Source organism: Rhinichthys klamathensis, unplaced genomic scaffold (assembly GCF_029890125.1).
Source record: "Rhinichthys klamathensis goyatoka isolate OS25496 unplaced genomic scaffold, OSU_Roscu_1.1 h1tg000123l_1, whole genome shotgun sequence".
NCBI classification, from domain to species: Eukaryota; Metazoa; Chordata; class Actinopteri; order Cypriniformes; family Leuciscidae; genus Rhinichthys; species Rhinichthys klamathensis.
In genome coordinates, this window is record NW_026606660.1 from 5,912,501 (window position 1) to 5,939,277 (window position 26,777).

At 39.6% G+C, this 26,777-nt stretch overlaps 1 protein-coding gene across 4 annotated transcripts in view; it reads right to left on the bottom strand.

The window, feature by feature from the left end:
• The window catches only part of supt3h (SPT3 homolog, SAGA and STAGA complex component), a 147,171-nt gene that overhangs the window by 25,767 nt on the left and 94,627 nt on the right, over nt 1-26,777 (bottom strand). For all 4 annotated transcript variants that reach the window (XM_056255947.1, XM_056255949.1, XM_056255948.1 and 1 more), the window contains 5 exons: nt 24,130-24,257; nt 11,098-11,173; nt 7,619-7,731; nt 7,182-7,292; nt 5,511-5,678 (listed from right to left, as the gene is read on the bottom strand). In XM_056255947.1, coding sequence (XP_056111922.1) covers nt 5,511-5,678; nt 7,182-7,292; nt 7,619-7,731; nt 11,098-11,173; nt 24,130-24,257 — 596 coding nt within the window. The remainder of the gene's footprint in view (nt 1-5,510; nt 5,679-7,181; nt 7,293-7,618; nt 7,732-11,097; nt 11,174-24,129; nt 24,258-26,777) is intronic.

Below are 26,777 nucleotides of genomic sequence, written 5' to 3' on the forward strand. Positions count from 1 at the left end.
ACATCATGCTGACCGAGTTTCGTTGCGATTGGTTGAATTCTCTAGGAGGAGTATATCGAATTCCAGGGGCATACGCTTCCAAACAAACCATAATAGCCGACTTCCTGTTGGGCTGGGGTAAAAAGTAAAAGTACAAAGGATATATGAACCGATGAGATCTATATGTGTACCGAGTTTCATATTATTACATGGAAGCGTGTTTGATTTATGGACCAAGTTTTCGGACCCCGTTCCAGGGGGCGCTGTCGAGCCCCCCTGCCACGCCCGGGTACCAGCTTCAGCCCGGCCCTGATGGCCGCGGGTTCTGACCAGTGTGCAAAGTTTCAAGAGTTTTCGTGCACGTTAAGAGCCCCAAAAGTGCCCGAATAGTCGATAAAATAATAATAATAATAATAAATATAGCTGCGAGCAGCGATTACGGGCCCAAGCCGGTGGCACCGCAACCCCGGTGCCTTTAGTTACCTAAAGGCACCGGGGTGGCGGTACCACCGGCTTTGGCCCTTCATCGCTGCTCGCAGCTATATTTATTTATATATATATATATATATATATATATATATATATATATATATATATAAAGCCGGTGGCACCGCCACCCTGGTGCCTTTAGGGTTATTGTGCACGACGTGCAAAAACGTAACCCTGCTTTGACTGTCGAAAAGAAGTGTGCTGTAGAGCTTGTATCAGTGTGGGCTCTGCAAAAGTGTGCATTGAGGGCACATGTCAACCACAAAGTATGCGAGAGCAACCTTCTGAAAGGTCAGGTCTACATCCAGGTCTACATCTGCCGTGTGTTTACATCATAGTAGTGAAGTTTGAAGCAATCAGGTGATTTCAAAGCTTTTTGAAAGTGACAGACTTCCTGCTGCCAGTTGGTGGCGCTATAACCGGGGTGGCGGTGCCGCCGGCTTTGGCCCTTTCACGCTGCTCGCAGCTATATTTATATATATATATACACACACACACACACATATATATATATATATATATATATATATACATAAATATATATATATTGTTTTTTTAAGAGACAAGACAGAATATTACTTGCCTGATCTGATTAGAAAAATAGTGTTTGTGTGTGTGTGTGTGTGTGTGTGTGTGTGGCGTAATTGAACAATGTAGACATAAAGACATACTCCGTCCTTTTGTTCATACAGGACATTATTCAAACTGCAAAGTGTTTACTTATATTTGTGTACACTCGCAATAAAACACAACATTGTGCTTTTGTCAAACTATAAACTCTTGTCAAACTGTAAACTACAACTGTCACCCAACCAAAATCTCTTACACACACACACACACACAGTTTAAAAGCAAAAAATATCAAACAATCCTATTTAAAAACAGTCTGTGGGAGCCATCTTTTGGACATTCATCATATCGCATTGGTTTTCATTTCTTGTCATCAAACAGAGCCCTAATCTGTTTATTTTTTCAGTTACACATTCTACATTGATTAAAAAAGAAAAATCAAAGGTGTTTTTATTTTATACAGAAATAAATAATCTATCATTCAGATGAGAATAAAGTTAGTGTTAGTTCAAATTTTAAGGAAAACAAATATATGATCTGAAATATAGCACATTCATGTAAAATTCATTTAGGTTCGATTACCAAACATACAATCTTAATGTAATTTTTAAGCAAACAATACATTTAAAATATATGGGTTGTATGACTATTTTTTAATATAAAAAGATATATATCCAAAAAGACAAGGTCTAAAGTTTAACAAGGGTTAAACTCTTATCACTGTAACAGACACAATCACACACACAATCACACACACACACACAAGTCAAATCACTTACATTTTAGATGCAATATTGACTTTTTTTCTGTTTCAGCAGCGAAAATAGTTAAACAAAGATCACAGCAGAACCATCGCGCATCTCACAGCAACGCGTTCTCATTACTGAATGATTCAGCATTTTGAACGAATCGGTTGACTCAAAGATTCAATGACCAATCAATCCATAAACATCTATCTCATAAGTGTTTTACTTATATTTGTGAACAATCGCAATAAAACACAACGTTGTGCTTTTGTCAAACTGTAAACTACAACTGTCACCCAACCAAAATCTCTTTTTTATTTTATACAGAAATAAATAATCTATCATTCAGATGAGAATAAAGTTAGTGTTAGGTCAAATTTTAAGGAAAACTCTGAAATATAGCACATTCATTTAAAATTCATTCAGGTTCAATTACCAAACATACAAATCTTAATGTAATTTAAAGCAAACAATACATTTAAAATATATGGGTTGTATGCCTATTTTTTTTTATATAAAAAGATATATATCCAAAAAGTAACAGACACAATCATACACACACACACACACACACACACACACACACACACACACACACACACACACACACACACACACACACAAGTCAAATCACTTACATTTTATATGCAATATTGACTTTTTTCTGTTTCAGCAGTGAAACTAGTTAAACAAAGATCACAGCAGAACCATCGAGCATCTCACAGCAACGTGTTTTCTCATTACTGAATGATTCAGCATTTTGAACGAATCGGTTGACTCAAAGATTCAATGACCAATCCATAATCTGTCTCATTCATGAATGACTCAGCCGTTCGAACGAATCGTTCGAACAAATGAATCAATGACTCGCTCATTAAGACGGTCGCCTGGCGACACCTAATGACGGCTTAGTGATATGTTTAAAAGTATCATTCTTTCAAACGATTGTTAATTAACTCATATTTGAAACATAAGCTATATATATATATATACACACATATATACACACAAAAATAAAATAAAAACACATTTGAAGCGTGTTTGCTTACTAAATTGTGAGCAGAACGAAAGTTGCAGCAAATATCAGCAACAGGAGTCAAATTTCATTAATCACGAGAGTGAAGAGCTGACTGAAAAGATGATGACGGAATAGGCTATTTTATGTAAAAGCGCCTATTTAAGCGAATCTATCATTGTACTCTTTTGTTGTTGTGTTTTCCGTGAAAAATAATAGACTATTGAACTCACAATTCAAGCAATTGGCCCCCGATATTGCACTAATTTTAAAGTGACACTAAAAAGTATGCGGCTGCAGTGGCATTCATTACGGTGCGCGTCCATGGCGACGAGCGAGCAAAACAGAGCGAACGTTTTTTCATTTCTACTTCCATAGAAATTCATTCGAGCGCACTGTGAGCGCCACCACTATAAATGTCCTTACTTTACTTTCACTTTTAACTTAGCGATATAAAAGCCCCCGGTGTTACACGTCAAATAACCGGTGAGAAAAAATTCTCGGAGTCACATAGCAGCTACCTATATTTAAATACAACAGGCCTACCTGATTTTGAACACAAGAGGGCAGTATAGCCCTATGTATTATTTGATATATTTATTTTTTAACTGAATAGTGCATCCTGGCTGTTTTTAAACTTGTACATTATTCTTAAATTGAAAACAAGAATAAAATGGGTTTAGTTCTGATATTTGTATAATTTTATCTAGAAATAAATGGTGTATAATTAAATTTTTAGAAGATATGAGGCTTTTAGTGTTTATTTTTTTTTACATGACTTTAATCCCTCGCCATAGCAAAACAATTAGAGATATTCAATAGATATTCACAATTATGCTTCTTTAATGTATTTTCATCATGTTGAAAAAGTTTGGTGGGAATAAAATAAACCACTTAAGAGGAGTGGGTAAAAATGTAGAGCCTGGTTTTGCAAAACATCCACATTAAGACCAAAATAGCCCACTTCCTGTTGGGCTGGCTTAAAGTTGTTTGGCCCGATGAGATCTATATGTGTACAGAGTTTCATAATATTACATGCAAGTGTGTTTGATTTATGGACCAAATTTTCTGACCAAGTTAATTTAATTAATAAACTAATTATATAAAACTATTTTCAATGCACTACAATTCAACTGGTTATATGCCTTTACTTATTAATACAACTTATTTAAAAAATACAAGGCGTAAGACATTTTTTTTTCTTTTTTAATGCAGGCCAAACCACACAGCAGTCAAATGGTTAATCTAGCCCCCCTCCCCCTCCCCACACTCACAGACACACACACACACACATAGACGTAGGCTCAGAGAGAGAGAGACATAAAATGACAATTTTCAAACCAAAATATCTGACTTCCTGTTGGTTGGAGCTATTGAGTGTAAATTAGAAAGTTGTCTGGCTGGAGGAGAACAATACACATACCGATTTTTATTACTGTAGATAAAATCAATCCCCCCACTTTTGACAAAAGGTGGCGCTACTGAGCCCCTCACCACGCCCGTTTCTGAAACTCTGCACATGTCTACTGTCTAATAAATGTGATGTGTCTGTCGGGTTTCATGCAATTTCAAGTATGTTAAGAGTCTCAAAAGCATCAACAAAGAATAATAAAGTTTGATGCGTTGCCACGGCAACAGTATCTAAGATATCAATAATCCTTTCTCAGGTCTACATCTGCCGTGTGTCTACATTATACACATAAAGTTTGAAGCAAATTGGGTAAAAATAAGAGGGTGATTTCAAAGCCTTTAGGAAGTGACACACTTCCTGCTGCCAGTTGGTGGCGCTATAACTTTGACTCACAATAGTCACATCCATGTGATCGGACTCTTACAGCGAACACACTGCTGAAGTTTCATCAAGATCAGTTAATGTATGCAGAAGTTATAACACACTTCCTGTTTCCTTTATTCGCCATAAATTCGTTTCCTCGCCACGGCCAAACCGTTCGAGATATCAAAAATCCCCTGGCAACTTTTCATCCTCAATGTCTTGACTTCATGCTGACCGAGTTTCGTGGCGATTGGTTGAATTCTCTAGGAGGAGTATATCGAATTCCAGGGGCATACGCTTCCAAACAAACCATAATAGCCGACTTCCTGTTGGGCTGGGGTAAAAAGTAAAAGTACAAAGGATATATGAACCGATGAGATCTATATGTGTACCGAGTTTCATATTATTACATGGAAGCGTGTTTGATTTATGGACCAAGTTTTCGGACCCCGTTCCAGGGGGCGCTGTCGAGCCCCCCTGCCACACCCGGGTACCAGCTTCAGCCCGGCCCTGATGGCCGCGGGTTCTGACCAGTGTGCAAAGTTTCAAGAGTTTTCGTGCACGTTAAGAGCCCCAAAAGTGCCCGAATAGTCGATAAAATAATAATAATAATAATAATAATAATAATAATAATAATAATAATAATAATCCTAAGGAAAACAATAGGGCCTTCGCCTTTTCAAGGCTTGGGCCCTAATAATAATCCTAAGGAAAACAATAGGGCCTTCGCCTTTTCAAGGCTTGGGCCCTAAATATTATAATCATAATGGTTGAGCCACTCTTGTTATGTCCAGCCCAGTTAGACTTTTCAAATGAACAGTCTGCAATTCCATTTAAAAACCACTAGTGGTGCAGTAATCACACTTATCTGTAACATATTGCTAGGAAAATATTAACATAAAGAACAATAATATTTGTTGCTAAAATATTTGTGTACCTTCTTCCTTTTCCTCTGTTTAACCTTACTGCTGCCATCTTGGTTTGGCCCACCGTTGCCCTGGGCCATGGAGTGCATCTTCCCCTGGTGTCCCGCCGTCAGTGGGCCGCTGGGAGTGGACGGAGGGGTGTTTTCTGGAGAGTCCGTTTCCTTTTTGGTGCTTGCAGCCTTAAATTAGACCAGAAAAATCACTTACATGTACGTGAACATAAATTCTTGATTATTTTTCTAAGAGTGACGTTAGACGACTGCAACTCATATAAGGATCACAATGTGCTCAACCTTCTCACAACACACTCTTTTTGGGCAACTCAAAAAGTAATAATGACGTGAAAAGGTCACGGCTACAAAACATTTCAACACAACGCTGAAAAACATCACCTGCAGTCTTACGACACGTCTCAGTCCTATCGTTCAAACCACAGGGTCATTCTGTCACTCTCGCCACATGGGAACACCATCGACCCCCAAGGTTTAGGAGAAAAACAATACTGGAATTCAGGCTTAAAAAATGCCATGTGCGCTTCCAGACCCGGAGTGGCCTTGGCCGAGTCCGAAAAAAGAGTGTAAGAGAGACAGATGAGGTTTTTGTGGTTTCAGTGACAGAGAAGTCCATCCATGGAACGGATCCCGCAGCTCAAAACCACCTTGGACAAACTTGGCGGCCCTACTTGGCGAGAGGTCAAACCCACGGAGCGGGACAGTCTTGTTTGGTTTTCTTTTCCAATGGACAAGCGCTCGGAGAAAGCTGTTGACACATCCCTACACATACATTTACGCCAGTAAAACCACTTAAACTATTCTATAGACTCACCAAACTGCAACCAATCTGATAAAAACCCATTTTAATAGTGGATTACAACATACGAATGCATTGGTGAGGAATATCACTTGCATGCAGCTTAAACCAAATAAAAAACACATTACTGGCTTTCCCCCTGAGAAGAACTAGAAAACAATGATTGCCTGTCATTCTGTCATCATTTACTGTTACAAACAAAAGATGTTTTGAAAAATGTTCATGGTGGTCTTTATTGCACATTTATGGTTCTTTTGCGATTTTATCAGCTTGACCGCATCCGTTCCAATTTTCATTGTTTTCTACTAAACTTCTCCTCCACAAAAGAAAGTCATACAGGTTTTGAATGTCATGAGGGAGAGTACATTTTCATTTTTGGAGGGAACTGAACCTTAAACAGCTTGTAGTTTCCAAATATCATTCACTAACAAGTGTTATTTTAATAGTATGTATATACTATTATATTATTTAGAGAAAACATATTTTGAATTAGCTTTTATTTTTATATTTTCAGTTTTCTTTTTAATGTTATCTTATATTTTTATAATTCTGTTGTCATTTGTATTAGTTTTTCCTTTTTATATATTAATATTTAGCTTTAATTTATTTTTATTTCAGTTTAGCTTTAGTCATTTTAGTATTAAAACTTATTTCAGTTAGTAGTCAAGCCAACATTTCTCATTTTCATTTAGAAAGTTTTTGAATTCTCGTTTAAAAAGTTTTGACGTTTTCTTAAGGTTTCATCTAATATTTATATCTTATTTTATTTCAGATTTATTTCAATGAACAAAAACAATTTTTTATAGATTTAATTTTAGTTAACAATAACAACAGTGACTAACAAAGAGTAAACTAAAAATGGTTTTGTTTACCTCAGCCGAGGAGTTGCAGTACTGGATGAAAGTTGCTGATATGGCGTGTTGAAACGGATCGCCCGTTTTGGGAGTCATATCTTGTTTAACCAACAGGGCAAGGTCGACAACCTAAAATATAAAACCATATCAGCTTATGAGCAATGTCACTTGATATGAAAAACAAGATGATGATATATTTTTTTTCCAGGAAACATCATATTAAACAATCAAAGCCCTGGAACGCTTCAAAAGAGGTTATTTTCAGGGGTCTAATTTCATGTTGGCTTTCTGGGTTTATTGCATTGGAAACAGAGATGGAGTGAAAATAAAGTTCCAATTTAGCAAACGTTAAGAGTGATTTTTCTGAAATGAGACCGTTTTAGTTTATCTGAGAAACAATGTGATTGCATGCTCCTTGTTGGGTTGGAAGAAAAAACAGTGTGATGGCAGCTCACCTGGGCCACTGTCTCGTAGGCCAGATACGACAGGACCTCCATGGACATGGCGTTGGGCTTCACATCCAGACTGCTGCAGTCCAGCCACTCGCGGAATTTAGAGGCCTTTTTAGCTAAACAGAGCAAATCATTTGAATCATTTTGAGTGAGAACATCCAGAGAACTTGTGAGAACTTTTGCGTTCCCCGGAGAAACTTTGCGTTCGCTTGCAAAACCTTTGCGCTCCTCCCAACTTTGCGTTCGCTCATGAAACTTATGCGTTCCCCCCAGAAACTTTGCGTTCACTCGCAAAACATTTGTGTTCCTCCCAACTTTGCGTTCGCTCGCGAAACCTTTGCGTTCCCCCCGAGAAACTTTGCGTTCACTCACGAAACATTTGTGTTCCTCCCAGCTTTGCGTTCGCTTTTGAAACATTTTCGTTTCCCCGAGAAACTTTGCGTTCCCTCACAAAACCGTTGCTTTCCCCCGAGAACATACAAAGCTCCTAAAGGGACATGGTGATGGAAAAAAAATATGAGATGGGAGGAAAAATAAGTCAATGCTTTTGCTCACGAAACCTTTGTGTTCCCCCTCAAAACTTTGCGTTCGTTTGCGAAACCTTTGTGTTTCCCCGAGAAACTTTGCGTTTGCTCATGAAACCATTGCATTCCTCCCAACTTTGCATTCGCTCATGAAACATTTGTGTTCCCCCGAGAAACTTTGAGTACGTTTGCGAAACTTGTGTTTCCCCGAGAAACTTTGCGTTTGCTCATGAAACCATTGCATTCCTCCCAACTTTGCATTCGCTCACGAAACCTTTGCATTCCCCCGAGAAACTTTGCGTTCGCTCATGAAACATTTGTGTTCCTCCCAACTTTGCGTTTGCACGCAAAATCTTTGCGTTCCCCCTGAGAAACTTTGCGTTTGCTCGCGAAACCAATGGCGTTCCCCCGAGAAGCTTTGCGTTCGCTTGCAAAACCTTTGTGTTCCTCCCAACTTTGCGTTCGCTCATGAAACTTTTGCGTTCCCCCGAGAAACTTTGCGTTCGCTTGCAAAACCTTTGCGCTCCTCCCAACTTTGTGTTCGCTCATGAAACTTATGCGTTCCCCCAAGAAACTTTGCGTTCGCTCGCAAAACATTTGTGTTCCTCCCAACTTTGCGTTCGCTCGCGAAACCTTTGCGTTCCCCCCAAGAAACTTTGCGTTCACTCACGAAACATTTGTTCCTCCCAGCTTTGCGTTCGCTTTTGAAACATTTTCGTTTCCCCGAGAAACTTTGCGTTCCCTCACAAAACCTTTGCTTTCCCCCGAGAAACTTTGCGTTCGTTCACGAAACATTTGTGTTCCTCCCAACTTTGCGTTCGCACGCAAAACCTTTGCGTTCCTCCCAACTTTGCGTTTGCTTTTGAAACATTTTCGTTTCCCCGAGAAACTTTGCGTTCCCTCACAAAACCTTTGTGTTCCTCCCAACTTTGCGTTTGCACGCAAAATCTTTGCGTTCCCCCTGAGAAACTTTGCGTTTGCTCGCGAAACCAATGGCGTTCCCCCGAGAAGCTTTGCGTTCGCTTGCAAAACCTTTGTGTTCCTCCCAACTTTGCATTCGCTCATGAAACTTTTGCGTTCCCCCGAGAAACTTTGCGTTCGCTTGCAAAACCTTTGCGCTCCTCCCAACTTTGTGTTCGCTCATGAAACTTATGCGTTCCCCCAAGAAACTTTGCGTTCGCTCGCAAAACATTTGTGTTCCTCCCAACTTTGCGTTCGCTCGCGAAACCTTTGCGTTCCCCCCAAGAAACTTTGCGTTCACTCACGAAACATTTGTTCCTCCCAGCTTTGCGTTCGCTTTTGAAACATTTTCGTTTCCCCGAGAAACTTTGCGTTCCCTCACAAAACCTTTGCTTTCCCCCGAGAAACTTTGCGTTTACTCACAAAACCTTTGCATTCCCCCGAGAAACTTTGCGTTCGTTCACGAAACATTTGTGTTCCTCCCAACTTTGCGTTTGCTCGCGAAACCAATGGCGTTCCCCCAAGAAACTTTGCGTTCGCTTGCAAAACCTTTGCGTTCCTCCCAACTTTGCGTTTGCTCGCGAAACCTTTGTGTTCCTCCCAACTTTGCGTTCGCTCATGAAACTTATGCATTACCCCAAGAAACTTTGCTTTCGCTTGCGAAACCTTTGCGTTCCTCCCAACTTTGCGTTCGCTCATGAAACCTTTGCGTTCCCCCGAGAAACTTTGCGTTCGCTTGCAAAACCTTTGCGTTCCTCCCAACTTTGCGTTTGCTCGCGAAACCTTTGTGTTCCTCCCAACTTTGCGTTCGCTCATGAAACTTATGCTTTCCCCCGAGAAACTTTGTGTTCGCTGTAGGTTTTGTGTTAAATGCAAAGTTTCTCGGGGGAACACAAAACATTTGCGAGAGAACGCAAAAGCATCGACAAATAATTTTTCCTCTATCTCATATTTTTTCCTTCACCATGTCCCTTTAGGGGCTCCGTAAGAACATGATGTACCAAAGTGAGGAAATAACAAGCAGTTTGTCCTAAGAACAACTATATTCGTAGTACACAGTGGCAATATGAATTATTATAAATATTTTTTCCAAAATGTGCAGAACAGAACGTGAGATGCTATAACCTACTAAGCAATACACTTGACTTTCCATAAAAAAACACCACAAAATCAACGATTTCTTAATTTGACTCATTATTTGTTCAGACTCAAGACATTTGATCATAAAACTGGATTCAAATGCAAAATGTTTTTACTTGTGAATGAAGAATGCCAATTGCTGAATGAAACATACACACAATGTGACAATCTAGCTTACTCACATAATTGTTTGAAATGTTCTGCATATTATGACTAAAAACAGCAGACAGAATACTGTGTACACTGCACAATTTACATAAGAACAATAAGAAATTAATTCCAAACATATCCTATTAAACCAAAAACACTTTGTTGTGTTTACTCAGCACCAGTGTTATGTAACAGGGTTATTCAGGGACATTTACGGCGCTGTTGTCCCAACCTGCAGCTCAATGCCAGTAAGACATCACAGCTACTGGAGCGGCACAAAGCCAGTGAACCTGTTATTAGTGCTGAAATGTGGCCTTCAGAACCCAGTGGTGGTGTGTTCACAATCCCACAGCTGCGTTCTTACAAGCCCTCGGGCGCACAACTGCCAACCGAACAACTCATCGGAGACGATATCTGATGCAGGAGTTCTTCTGAGGAGTGATCTGCTTTACATTGATACAACAACAAACCATACCTGACCTGCTCATGGAGCAACAAAACGGATGCTTTCATGCAGTAAACCCCAGAGGAAATAATTCTTGTAGCTCTAACACTATAGCATGTCACTAGCAACGCCAATGTCATGGGTTCGATCCCCAGGTAATGCTTGAACTGATAAAATGTGTCCCTTCAATGCAAAGTAAGTCACTTTGGAAATGCAAAAATGAAATGAAAACAATCATGTACAGTATGTGAACGATTACTCACAGAAACTCAGCTGTCGACTTTCACAGAAATCACTGTACAGACTGGAATCCATGTTTCTTGTCATCTTCTCAATTCTCTGTATAAAAAAATGAAAAGAAGAATATTAACTATTTTCATGTGTCAACATCATGAAACAAAAGTCAAGAAATACACGCCTGTGAACTCGCTGCCACTTTGCTAGGGTTTTCCTGTCTGTGATATTCTGGATTCTAGAAAGTTTGGGGTCAGTAAGATTTTTAAAGTGTTTTTGAAAAAAGTCTTTTCTACTTACCAAGGCTGCATTTATTTGATTAAAAACACAGTAAAAACAGTAATATTGTGAAATATTATTACAATTTAAAATAACTTTTTTTGTGTGTGGATATTTCCTAAAATGTATTTTATTCCTTTGATGCAAAGCTGAATTTTCAGCATCATTACTCCAGTCTTCAATGTCACATGATCCTTCAGAAATCATTCTAATATGCTGATTTGCTGCTCAAGAAACATTTTTTTATTATTATCAATGTTACAAACATTTGCAAAACATTTTTTCAGGACTATTTAATGAATAGAAATAGAAAGTTCAAAATAACAGTTTATTTGTCACTTTTGATCAATTCATCCTAGCTGAATAAAAGTGAAGATTTCTTTAAAAGATCGCCCGTCATAATGAGCGTTTGGAGGTGAAGTGTTGGGTTAGGGTTAGGGATTTGCTGATAGCAATTTTTTGGATCCCATAATAATCTCTTCAATTAAGATATTGTGGAGCTCCTGTTTGATGTCATGGTTTAAACCACAGTTTTATCAGCTACTCTAAGGATTCAATATCAATTTTATTTTACGCTACACAAGATAAAATGGCATAACATAAGAGGAAGGGCGGTCTCCGTAAACTTTAAGAGAGCCACGCGCAGTAATGAACCCTCTTAATAGCAACCCAACAGGTTTCACTTGGATTTACAGCTGAGCGTGTTAAGTTGCAGGTCAGAACCTATAATTAGACATTTCCTCATCCTGGACCAATTTCATACCTTCACATAACAGTCAATTTGAGCTCTCTACCAGGCTGTGTGTCATAAAAAAAGGTTCAAGGTTTATGACCACCCCCCCCCCCCCCCCTGCCGCAAAGAATCTGTTTTACAGTCTAGAGAGAGAATGGTAAGCGGGAAGCGTCAAGTTGGAGACTGAGGACAGTCTGACATGACGCTCTGGGCTCCGGGGCCCGATGCGAGGCAGCCTGGATTCGTTTTCAGGCCACCCAAACCAACCGGAGTCTTTTTATTTAGTTAGCTGGCAGTCATTGGAAATTCCATCTTTGAAAATACATATTAATGATGCCGAGCGCCTTCTCGTTACACAGCGCTGGAACTGTGATTTCTATTAGTGTCGTTAAGAGCCGAACGGAGGTCTCGTTTTGCAGCTCTGAGGGGGAATTCGCAGCAGCCTCGGTGTCTGGGTCCCGCTCCAAATTGGGCCGCGAGCGATACGAGACTGGAGCCGCTGCACTTTTAAATAACTCTTGTCAACCGGGTCGGCCAGAGACAGGAGAAATGTTTTGACTGTGGCTTATTGACTGAAAAGAGCAGCGGGGGGATTCGATGTTTGAATACTATGTATAGCCACTGATTAAATCAAAACGTTGACCCACCTGCTAATAGCCAAATTATACCCACAACTGACGCGGCGGCCGTATAGGAGGACGTTGGCAAATATTTGATTTGGCCCGCTCGCGACTTTCATTTCATGCCAGTGTGGTCTGGATAAAGGGAATCTCAATTTGTAGCACTGCTAGCGATGTGATTTCCATCGGCTGAGGCCCAAGATATATTTTGGCTATCTAGTATATTTCAATGCGCGTCAAGCCGCGCATCGGTGATTAACAGCCCGAGGCAGGCTATAATTAAATTTGTGGGGCATTTCATTCAGACGCACGGCTTAGACGATCAAACAGAGATGAATTTAAAGTGCCAGTGTTTTTGCTCATAAAAGTCTAAAGCTGCTTGAAAGAGAGTCAGTGATCTCTGTGCAGTCATACGCGCTGGTTTAAACAAACTGTGACAATTACTTTCAGGTCGAAGAGAACTGAATATGACACCTGATGCCACTCACAAATCCCTGAAAGAAAGCAAAGAGCAAACTATTAACTTCCTGAACCTTTAAAGGGTCATAATCAATAATAAAGCATACTCAGTTCATGTTCAAGTGTCCTGCGTAAAGGGCTAGCCATTTTTCTTTCTCTGTGAACTATTGTTTTTATTCAGTAGTCAGGTCAATATAGAAAAGATACAACATTTAGAGTGTGGCCACATCCACCCCCCAGGTAGACTTCTACTGTACTGAGGAATTGCAGGACATTGCAGTGGAAAAAAGTAAAAAGTAAAATATCTAATCAATAAAATAGAAAATATACATAAATACAAAATAAATTTTACATATTAAAATTAACAGGGATTTTCAAATGCAATACACAAATGCTCGTGCAGATTATTTGGTCTGAGATCGGATTGCATTGATTTTTGTGTAAATGTGAACGCTCCGAACAATCTCAGACCACATTGAAGTGAACTGAACACAGACAATCTCTGTGAACGATTCAACTATACAATGCATTGTTAACACAGTGCTCCAGGTTCACTTTAATTTCCCCATGCATGTCTACACATAAGCTACATAAATTCATCAACTAACCATTCAGAAATGTTGTCTACATGTTGTCTATATGTTGTCACTTCTTCTTGAGTCTCTCCATCTTTATTTGACTCCGGTATGAACATATTAGGCTTTATGCACAGCTTCACTACTTCCTGAACTTCAGCCAGCTCCTTTGTTTCCTGTCTGCCATTATTGGACAAACTGATTAATCCAGGTGTGCCTGATTATTGTTACTGAGACCAGGCAGACCTGGATTAATCAGTTTGTCCAATAATGGCAGACAGGAAACAAAAGAGCTGGCTGAAGTTCAGGAAGTAGTGCAGCTGTGCATAAAGCCAATTGAAGATGCTAACACACACTAGCTCTTGAAGCTCTGCCCACTGTGCCGGGAGCAGCAGCTCATTTGCATTTAAAGGGACAGACACAAATACGGTGCGTTTTTGCACACCCTCAAAAAGTGACAATTTTAACATACTATATACAAATATCTGTGGGTATTTTGAGCTAAAATTTCACATACACACTCTGGGGACATCATATATTAATTTTACATCTTATGAAAAGGGCAAGTAATTTGCTATGATATGCTAAAAGTGACATTTCTCGAAACAAACAAACAATAAAAAATAAATAAATACTGGATCAAATGAACTAAAGCACTTTCAAATTCAGAGGCATTGATTTATGATATATACTATATTTAATATACGCATGACATGTAAGGTAAAAGTGGTCTTATAATAATTAAATGAGTATAGTAAGTAAAAAGTTAGTAAATAAATGAATTAAACAAACATGTACAAAAAAGACATTCACTTTCAAAGCCAGGCACATTATGAATTCATGCAAAAAAAATAATAATCAATTTCACTCAAGTTCACTAAAATACATGTTTTTAAGGAGAGAATAACATCAGAGATGCTTTTGCATTGTCTTCAGACTAGTTTGCTGATGGCATTACTTTCCTCTAAAAAAAAAAAAAAACTAAAGTTTTATGAAAACACAAGCAAGCAAAAGTGCAAGAGTTTCCGAAGCCGTTTTCAGCATTTACGATTTCCTAGGGAATTTGCAAAAGACAGATCACCAGTGTCCCAGAATAGCATCCTGCTGTCATCATGGCATTAAGGCAAAACAATGCGGATCCCACACAACATGACAAAAACACTTTTAAGCATTCCCATCTGAATGTGGCCGAGAAAATAACAGATTGTCAAGAGATCTTAGAGGGTCCTTGGGAAGATGGATGATCTGCCTGAGGAAATACAATCCACTCACCACTGACAACAGAGAAGCCCTCGCCGGCTGATCAAGTGAATTATACCCCTGTCCGGCCTGATCGCGGCTGCCCTGGCTGTTCACACGTGCAGTTAGAGGACTGGACATCTGACAGATGTTTGACCCGTAAGCTGTGGCTTTGGAAATCCTATGAAATAATGGCCTGAGTATTTACACAAGTGTTGTAGTTTATTCACAGCAGCGAGAAAATCTAGTAGCGAGTAAATGGACAACGCAAATGAGGTCATTGAAATAGTCCGATTTACTGTAAAAGAGAGCTACTAGTATAGTGCTAGACTGATATACTGACCAGGCCAACGAAGCAGACGATATTTGGGTACTTTGCGCTATTTTGGCTATTGTTTTCAAACACAATTACTTACAAATATTTTTATTTGGTAAAATTGTATATATATTATGTAAATAAAATAATTATATGATATAATTGTATGCATATAATTAAATACTACTTTACAAAATAATAAACATTTAAATAATGAATAATTTATATAACAAATATAATATTAATTTATATAATTATTGAATGCGCTACCTTGGGGTCAGTCATTTTTTTTAAGAAGTCTCTTATGCTCATTTATTTCACAGATAAAAAAAAACAGTAAAAAATATAGATATTATTGTGAAACATTATTACAATTTAAAATAGCTGTTTTCTATGTGAACATTTTAAAGAGTAATTTACTCCTGATGCAAAGCTGATTTTTCTGCATCATTTCTTCAGTCTTCATTGTCACATGATTCTTCAGAAATCATTCTAATATTCTGATTTGCTGCTCAAGAAACATTTCTTATTATTTTAAATGTTGAAAACATCATATTTTTGTGGAAACGGGGTGCATTGCTTTCAGGATCCTTTAATAAATAATAAATAATAAAAAAATAACAGCATCAATATGAATATGACATTTTTTACAACGTTATAAATGTCTCTACTGTCGTGTTTTTTTTGTTGTTGCTTTATTTCATCCTTTAATGCTTTATACAATACAGATAGTTTCGAAGCAGCTTTACGGCGATAAACAGGAAAATAATGATTCAATGATGCAAACAGAATTCAATTCTGCTGTAAAGCAGCACTAAAATGAAAAAAAGTCTCATTGTTCAGCTGAGGTCAGTTCAGTATTGATTCAGTTCAGTTTAATAACTCTGTGTATAGTTCATCAATTATAAAATGAGTTCAAGTACCTTTATACACAAGTGCTGTCAATTGTTTACATTTTTAAATATTTTTTTTCTGTAATTAATCCCGAACATTAAAGTGTTTCATACATTTTTACATTGTAATAATTTCACATTTAATCTTTAAATGAATGTAGAAATAACAAAGACAGTAGCCTATATTTTAAATATTTGTTTAATGGCATCTTTTTATGAAAGAAGGCCAGTATCACAGATACCAATACTGCTACAGATGTCTCCGTTTTCTCAATTTTAGCCATTATAGCCTTTCAGCATTACAGTATAATCAAAATGTATCTATTTCCAGTTCAAGCGCTGCCTGAAGCTGCTGCAGAAAAAACAATATTGCACTGTGGAATTAAAAGGACAGGCCTCAAGGTAGCCAATGATGCGCTGTTTTTAAGTCAAGTTTTCAGTGATAACATGAAGTTTTATTTTCATGTTATCACTGTGAAGCTGCTTTGATACAATCTGTATTGTAAAAAGCGCTATATAAATAAAGGTGACTTGACTCAAGTGACATTTGAATGTCTCTCCAAAACTCTCTTTCCCACTGTCACCTTCACAAGGAAGACACCTGTTAAAGTGCTCCAGAAATTGCTCCATTAACTTCATTTCTAAACATCTCTTCTCAAGGTGGATTTTTTTGCAGCATCTTTGATAAATAAATTCGATATTTTACACTTTACAATAAGGTTCCATTAGTTAATGCATTAGTTAAAGGGGTCATATAATGGTACATGCACTTTTACAAGTTGATTGTACTGAAATGTCTGTTGGCAGTGTCTGTACACAACCATCATATAATGATAAAAATCCATCCAGTGTTTTTGTTTTAATCTCCTTATATGTTTTCCCCTGCCTCAAATCGAGCCGTTCGAGCCTGTGACGTCACAAGCTCGCACGCCCCTCCCACGATTGTTGAATGACAGGAGCGTTTCAACACAGAGCCACCCTCGCTCATGAGGGAGCTGTCAATCATAGTCTGCGCGGACAGGCGCGGTCATTGTTGATATGCTGGAGCACTGTCGTGGTGTTGTGTTCTTGGGTGCAATAACGAACACAGCAGTCATTTTAATGTTCCTAAATCCGAACCGCTTAAGACGCAGTGGCTGAGTTTGTTTTCGAAGGGAATATTCCCCACGAGCAACGTCAATGCTCTCATGTTTGCGCGAATCATTTCACACCAGACTGCTTTATAAACGAGGGTCAGTATAAAGCTGGATTTGCTAAGAAGCTGCTCATGAAAAAAGGATCGGTACCAGCTATTCGTGTTCCTGCTGAACCTCCAGAAGAACGGAAGTGAGTGTAACGTTTTATTAAACTTTATATTAATATATTAATCTTTGCAAATCGCTAGCTGCACTCTTCACAATGAATGCGTCTAAGGTTTACACTCAGGGTACATTACGGCATGTTTTCTATGTATGACGTTCTCAATATAATTCATAATCGCACGTTTATAATGAACAACAAGTTATGGTTATTGTGTTACAAACGGTGTACGCACAGAACAGAGGGGCGGGGTGAGCAAAGCTCATTATCATTTAAAGGCATATGCACTGAAACGGCGTGCTGAAAACAGAGCTGTTTTTGACCAGGTAAAATAAGTGTTTTGTTACAATACTAATGAGAATTTTTAATTAAAGTATATTACAAACTTTTAATTTAGACCCTAAAGAATCATATTAGCTTGTACAAAAATGGCATTATATGACCCCTTTAACATGAACTAACCATGAACAACATCTCTGTTCAGCATTAGTTAATATTTGTTAACGTTAACTCACACATGTACTAATGCATCAATTCACGTTAACAGCACGGTTAGTTAACATTAGTTAATGCATTAGTTAACATGAACTAGCCATGAACAACACCTCTGTTCAGCATTAGTTAATATTTGTTAACGTTAACTCACACATGTACTAATGCATCAATTCACATTAACAGCACGGTTAGTTAACATTAGTTAATGCATTAGTTAACATGAACTGACCATGAACAGTGCCTGTAAATAGCTTTACTGTTTTGTAAGGTTAACTTACTGTACATATTTACATTTGTTTACGTAGCAGTTGACACACACTAAGAATGAACATTTCTAACTCACCATGTTACCCTAAATGTAAAAATACTGTTGTGTACCTTATCAACACTCTTTCATATTTATAAAGCATTGATTTGTTGGTAAACATAATTCTACAGCGGAAAACAAATGTTGTTCATGTTTATACGCACTTTACTACCATTACTTACATTCAAATACGTATATGGATTTAGTGATAAGTGTACACTATTTCAACATTAACTGATGTGTTACTAACATTTGTAGACTCTTTATTGCCATTAATTACCATTAATAAAGCATTTATTAATGGAATTTATAAACCTTACTGTAAAGTGTACACTATTTCAACATTAACTGATGTGTTACTAACATTTGTTTTCCGCTGTAGAATTATGTTTACCAACAAATCAATGCCTTATATATATGAAAGAGTGTTGATAAGGTACACAACAGTATTTTTACATTTAGGGTAACATGGTGAGTTAGAAATGTTCATACTTAGTGTGTGTCAACTGCTACATAAACGAATGTAAATATGTACAGTAAAGCTATTTACAGGCACTGTTCATGGCTAGTACATGTTAACTAATGCATAATGTTAACTAACCCTGCTGTTAATGTGAATTGATGCATTAGTACATGTGTGAGTTAACGTTAACAAATATGAACTAATGCTGAACAGAGATATTGTTCATGGTTAGTTCATGTTAACTAATGCATTAACTAATGTTAACTAATGGAACCTTATTGTAAAGTGTTACCGATATTTTTATTGACAAATCAATATAGTTTTACTGTAAATTGAGAAAACATCAATGTTTCCATATGGCAATGCTGTACCATTATGAAAAAATAGGTATGTTGCCGTATGACAATGCTGTACCACAGTGGAATTGCAGTAATGTATTTCCACATTGGGATTTTTTATAGATAGCAGCATTAAACAATATGATTGCAGTTATTTATTTATTTGGAGTGTTTATTGTAGTATAGTTGTATTTGTGTATAAATACCAAATTGATTTCTTCTTTTCAAAAAGTGAATACAGCAATATTTTACGGAAAGGGCAATAGGAAGAGTGCGGAGTTAGCTCTTCCATGTGATGAAAGTGAGGATGAGTTAGCCGAATGATAGGGATTAAATGATAGGGATCTACTTATTTTTGGTTTGCATGAGTTCCAACTTTATAAATCTATCACTTTCTAAAATAAATGTGCAAATAAATAAAAAACAAAATCATAATTTTATAGAAAAACTACTTTGTTTTTGTCCATTTTCCTTTGTGGTGTAGCCACCCCCCACCCATTAACACGTTAATTTTGACAGCCCTAATAGTAACATATATGCAGTGGTGGAATGTAACGAAGTACAAATACTTTGTTACTTTACTTAAAGCTGCTGTCCGTAACTTTTTTGGGTTAAAAATTATCCAAAATAATAATAATAAAAAAAAACATAACCAGCCAGTGTTAAAAAATATCTGCTTGCTTTTGCCTGATTCAAAACAGTTAGCTTGTAATAATGATTTTAATTCCAGTGGTACTGGTGGATTTCCGCGGGAAATTCGAGCATGTCTTTGCGTCATTACGTCACATCTGTACACATAAAGAAGGCGTCCCGGCTAGTCGGCTATATTGCGTGAGGATGTTGGAGGTGGACATTTTTAGCCTTTTCTCACAGCATTAAATAATTAAACTTATGGCGGATCCAGAAAGGTTCAAACGACAATCACCAGTGACAACTGGACATTCACCACTTGTAAAACCCCAAATAATTCGGACTTCGGAGTGGGTAACGTTAGAGAAAAAAGAGACTGCAACTGGCCCACGCGAAAACAAGGATAAACATCGGTTCAAAACGGACGCAGAGACGGCTTTTTTTCTTTTAGGACAGGTAAGACATTTCAATAGTTCAATCGTGTAACAGTAGCACACTTGTTCGCTTAATTCACACAGTTACGGAGTTTCCTGTCTTTATTCGTTTAGCTATTATGGTAAATATTTTGTGCTAGCTATGAGAGGGAGCAATTCACCTCTACTCCAAGCAAACCAAACCGGCCTCCTCCGAAATTATATATAGTTTTAAATATGCATTGGATTACAGATACGTGTTTTTTTTTCTTTTCTTTTTTCTGAAAAAGAAAACCAGTAAAGAAACATTAATTTATTGGTATGACAATTAGAAATTAGACTGCACAGAAATAGAAACTGAACTACAGGGTAATCATAATACACATTAAATGTAGTCACAATGCTGATGTTGATAATTTGAGAACAAAGTATAATTTGAAAGGTTTGATGCGATCGTTATATTTAATCAGCACGATTTACTGCAAGGCTTTCCCCCCTTAGTTGATGTGGATGTTACTTACTTGTTCAGATGACATTTTCCGATGAAAATTCGTATGTTGTCATGGTCATACTGTAGGCCTACTTCCAAAAGTAGAATGTGTGATTCTGAATGCCAGTTTCCACATCGGCGCGGTGACTGACAGACTCGCAGTCTCAAAACATTGTGTTCATCCGCGCTGTTTCATGCCGATGTGCAACTCACGCAAAGTTAATAATTCCGCGAATAACTGCAATTACAGATTTCAAACAGAGATGGCGACAAAGAGGAAAAATGCCGGACTGCAGCTTTAAGTACATTTTTCACACCTTTACTTTACTTAAGTAGAATCAATAGTGCATACTTATTACTTTTACTTCGTTACATTTTGCAGCAATTATTATACTTTCTACTCCACTACATTTCTACAACGTTCTGTTACATTTTCGCTACATTTTCTGATCAGTTTTCCCCTGCCAAAACTTCATCCTGACTGTCCGTTCGTCGCACGTTTGTCTCACCAGTGAAGTTTGGTTGCAATATCAACCCGGTCACACTAAATGCGTCTCTATAGCACGCAGTGTGTTTATCGTGCAATTTATACGCAGAAATTTGTTTTTACGTGCATAGGATACGCATGGGTAGGTTTAGTAGTGGTGTGGGGTGCGTGTGTAGCCTATTATACGTTTGGTTAGGATTAGTATGGCAAGCCAAGACGTTCAGAATTACGCCATAAATGAATCGCGTTTACAGCCAAACCCCGTCAAATTAAGCTTGATGTGTATATTGCCTAATTGCAAGCTTGTTCAGAAATGGTGACAAAATCTTAAAAAATAACGGCTTTTCCATCATTATTGAACATCATTATAGGATTATTAGGTTGAATGAGTTAGGATTAACTGTTTTATTAATCATTAGAATATAGACATTAAGAGAATAAATTGTTATGCAAGTACTTTTACTTTTAATACTTAAAGTACATTTAAAATCAGGTACTTTTTACTTTTTACTTAAGTAGGGTTGTCATTGTAGTACTTCTACTTTCACTAAAGTAAATATGTCTCTGGTTATTTGTACTTTTACTTAAGTACTGAGATTCAGTACTTCCTCCACCACTGCATATATGTAACGTTGTTAAAAGCTCAGGGAAGGTGGCGGTGGGAACTGGCAAATGGTGAGCGTAAATTTAATGACAAAATAAGCAAAAACAACAAAACGAAAGTAAAGCGGCAACCCCTCACGGACAACTGCCGCATAAACTAAAACAAAACACCAACATAAAGTCCAGGCCTGGCCCTCTCTCATCTCTCACTGTCGTCACTCCTCCTTTTATCCTTCCGGATCCCTCCTCTGTGAAAATCCAGACCGGTGTGGCGAGCAGGTGATGCTCATTAACACTTGCACCACCGGACATGCTCCGCTCCCACAGCTCTCGGCCCCGCCCTGCTAGCCACAATATACTAACTATTAAACAAATTGTTTTAATAAAGCTTTAGAATTATGAAAAAGTTGTGCAGGAACAATGAAAAAACAGTTTAACATTATGCACTCATCAAATGTACTTGTAGTAAACTTGTGACAGACAGACAGATGCTTCTACCCTGGTTATTGAACAATTGGGTGGCCACTAGCTAGCTACTAGCATAGAAATATGAAAGTCAAACATAAATTTGAGATTTAAAAAACCCTATGAAATCTGACAACTACATGATCACCCCACAGCGTCTATATGCAACCGGTAAGGCGAGCAGATGGAAGAGCACAGGAAAACCAGACATGTGCTCTTAGCCACTAAAAGAGCTAGTTAAAGAAGACAAGGGGGTGGTGGCGGGGCGAACAGGGCACTAGATAAAGCAGCACAGTGCCGTGTGGTTAAACCATAAAGCTCCTCTCTCGAGGACTTCATGAGTGGGGCAAAGTGGGAGGCCCAGAAGGATATGGTTCCTTATTCCCAAAAGGTTGTCCTGATAGCTAAAACATACCCATTAAAACACTCAGTAGGAACAAAGTTTTGGGGGAAACCGCAGGCTTTCTTGGCCACATCCAGAACAGACTGGTGCTTGGTTTTTAATTGAGACGGGACGTATAAAGTCTCATGGTAATACCCCCTTGTCCACGGTTCTTGCTTCAGACCTTTAATTACATCTTTCAGCTGTAATTTATTTATTTATGGCCATTTATTTCCCTTGGCACAGTGAGAACAAAAGGATGTTATAAAGAGTCTTGTGTGTATGCCACAAGAGTTCACGTTCATATCGCAGAGACTCATCAATGTCTGATTTGGACTAATAAAGAATCGCTTCGCCTGATCAGACTGAAAACGCTCCTGTTGACTTCATAATGACGTTTTCCAGGTCAAATTCCCACTGTCTAGATTGACTCGTGGCTTATTTGACATCACAATGGAAACTCAGATGAGATGTTAAGACTAGCGGAGGGGATGAAACCCAGTCGGACCTTCTGACAGGAGTTTGATCCTCTGCTTCTTGTTTTTTATGGAACACGTGTCTCAAAACCACATTTTTCAGTGTCGTCTCAATATCAGGTGCTCCTATGGTTCACGACTATATTCAACATGTTTAAACACCTCGTTTAAGTCCAACTTCTGTTCCACAATGACTACAAGAATAAACCGCGCTGTCTGCGTAGTTTTAGCACCTGATTCACTAAAGAAATGATACTGGAAATTATCAGTATTTTCATGGATGACTACGCTCTATACAGAAAACCATAAGGTTATTATGCACAATGATAAAAAAGGTTACACTTTATTTTGATGGTCCACTTTAGACATTCTACTAACTGTATAAGTAACTTTGCAACTACATGTGAACTAACTCTGATTAAAATATTATTAAGACTGTCTGCTTAATTAACTGCTAACACTTTATTTTGATGGTCCCCCATGAATAGTAACTACATGTCAACTAACAGTCTATTAATTACATGTTTCTAACAGTCTATTAATACTCTAATGAGAGTTAGTTAACATGTAGTTGCAAAGTTACTTATAGTTAGTGGAATGTCTAAAGTGGACCATCAAAATAAAGTGTAACCAAAAATAAGTATCCAATTTAAAACAAAAAATATAATATAAAACAAAAAAATGTTTCTGATATCCTCAGCCATCCACAAATAACTGTATATTAGGTTTTAGTTAGACAAAAATACTAAGACATAGCACGTGAATGTTTAGGTTTTGACGTCACTATCAGAGATTTTTATTTTTATTTCAAAATCTTGTGAATTCTTGCATTCCCAGTTTATTGATTTTATTGATTATTTGTATAATAAACTGATTTTTGAGAGTTATTGCATTGCTGTGCATGTGAGCTCACTTACAATCGTCTAACATCTAACTGAACTGCAGGGTTTTAGTTAGTGTGGCAGTCTTTATCATAAAAGAATGAACCGATTCCCCTCTTTCTGTGAGCGCAGGATGAGTTTCAGTGCCGTCCACCCTCGCTGGCATGCGAGCTCTGGGTGTTCAGGCTGAAGCACATTTCTGGGATCCTCCTACTCACCTCCAGCCGTTCCTGCTTGACTTCATCCACCTCCTCTTCCTCCACCAGAGACAAAAATTCCCCCGTCTGGTCGATGGAGACCAGGAAGTCCTGCGCCAGACGCTGCCTCTTGTTGCTGCTGTATTTGTCTGTAAGAGGACAGAAACAGGCACATTTGCTGACTCTCCGTCCTGAACACATCTGCGGGCCAGCTGGGCTTGTTTACACCTGACTCGAGATGCAGCGGCCCACTCGACTATAGTGCTTTCTGTTCTGAGTCATCTCGGCTCAGAAGCAAGCCAGACCTCTGAAAGCCAAAGCCTTGTAACTCTTAAAAATATAGGAAAAAAGTTTTTTGAAATCTGCTATAGAACAAAAGTATACACACTGTTTGAATAAGGAAAAATAGGTGAACATTATCATCAGAGGGATCTGTGGATTGCTGTTTAGTCAGTCAGAGTTCAAATTAATGGATTTGAATGATTTGTTGGATATTATAGATGTAACGGTTACCAGCTGGAGTGCCCTTGAGAGCCACCAGAGGGGACTCCACATCAGACTCTCACGTTCACTCACAGACTACATTTCCCATAACTCACTGCCCGGACTCATCACTGATCACAATCACCTGTACCTCATTCTCTGATTGCATTCACCTGTGTGTCATCATCCTGTTAGTCTCAGTCCATATATACCATGCTCATTCATTCACTCACCGCGAAGTCTTGTTTTGCTGCTGCGAACATTTCCAAGCGTTTTCCCATGTATATTCCTGCCTGTTTTGACCTTGTCTGTTCCTGATCTTCTGCCTGGTTCCTGTATCCTTCCTGTTTGCTGCCTGCCCTGATATCCTGCCTGTTTACTGACCACGATTTTGCCTGATCTTCTCTGCTGTGTTTGCTGGTGTTTGACCCTTGCCTGGTGACTACTCTGTTAAATAAAGGACAAGCTGCACTTGGATCTGAACGTCTCCTATGCTTCGTAACAGAAGACTTCGCCACACCGAGATCCAGCAGCGATGCCAACTATGAGTCCAGACGTCCAAATCATGCGTCTCCGTCAGGAGAATCGGTCCATTGAAGACTATGTCGCGGAGTTTATTGAACTGGCACATCTCACCTCCATGAACACAGAGTGCCAGATGATCTTTTTCCGAGGAGGACTATCTGAACCGCTCAGTTCATTCATGCCCTTGCATGACCCTCACGGGACATTAGAGAGCTATATTGAACTGGCCCTTCTGTTAAGCGGTTCAGTGTATACGGTGGGTGTGGTAGATGAGGAACTCCGTGAACCCACAGTATCCCCTCAGCCTGAGTTTCACGTCAGCCACGACGAGCCTGAGTTTCTCCACGTCACACCAACCATAAAGCCTGCCACCAGATCGGTCTATGGCCGCCCAGGACTGGTTTCCAGCGTGGCAGATTCCCCGCTGATGTCTGCACGTGGTGCCAAGAGGGCCATTGTTTCAGGGTCTCGTCCTGCCGAGACCGTCCAGCCAGAGTCTCATCCCGCAGAGACCGTCCCGCCAGAGACCGCCGAGCAAGAGACTGAGCTTCACGTCACTTCTGCCGATCCAGAGACTGAGCTTCACGTCACTTCTGCCGATCCAGAGACTGAGCTTCACGTCATTTCTGCCGATCCAGAGACTGAGCTTCACGTCACTTCTGCCGATCCAGAGACTGAGCTTCACGTCACTTCTGCCGATCCAGAGACTGAGCTTCACGTCACTTCTGCCGATCCAGAGACTGAGCTTCACGTCACTTCTGCCGATCCAGAGACTGAGCTTCACGTCACTTCTGCCGATCCAGAGACTGAGCTTCACGTCACTTCTGCCGATCCAGAGACTGAGCTTCACGTCACTTCTGCCGATCCAGAGACTGAGCTTCACGTCACTTCTGCCGATCCAGAGACTGAGCTTCACGTCACTTCTGCCGATCCAGAGACTGAGCTTCACGTCACTTCTGCCGATCCAGCGACTGAGCTTCACATCACTTCTGCCAATCTTGATCCTGATCCTGAGCCTGATCCTGATCCTGTGTCTTCAGACAAGATGGCCGACTCCACGCCTGTGTCTTCGGACAAGATGGCCGACTCCACGCCAGTGTCTACGGACAAGATGGCCGCCTCCGAGCCAGTGTCTACGGACAAGATGGCCGCCTCCGAGCCAGTGTCTACGGACAAGATGGCCGCCTCCGAGCCAGTGTCTACGGACAAGATGGCCGTCGTCACAGAGTCTGTTCCTGTTCCTGAGCCAGAGCCAGAGTCTGTTCCAGTTCCTGAGCCGGTGTCTGTTCCTCAGCCGGTGCCTGTTCCTGCGCCGTGGCCGCCCGAGGGGTCTTCACTGCCGTGGCCGCCCGAGGGGTCTTCACCGCCGTGGCCGCCCGAGGGGTCTTCACCGCCGTGGCCGCCCGAGGGGTCTTCACCGCCGTGGCCGCCCGAGGGGTCTTCACCGCCGTGGCCGCCCGAGGGGTCTTCACCGCCGTGGCCGCCCGAGGGGTCTTCACCGCCGTGGCCGCCCAAAGGGTCTTCACCGCCCGAAGGGTCTTCACCGCTGTGGCCGCCCGAAGGGTCTTCACCGCCTGGGCCGCCCGATGGACTGTCTGCTCCGCCCTGGCCGCCCGATGGACTGTCTGCTCCGCCCTGGTCGCCTGCACAGCCTGCTCTGC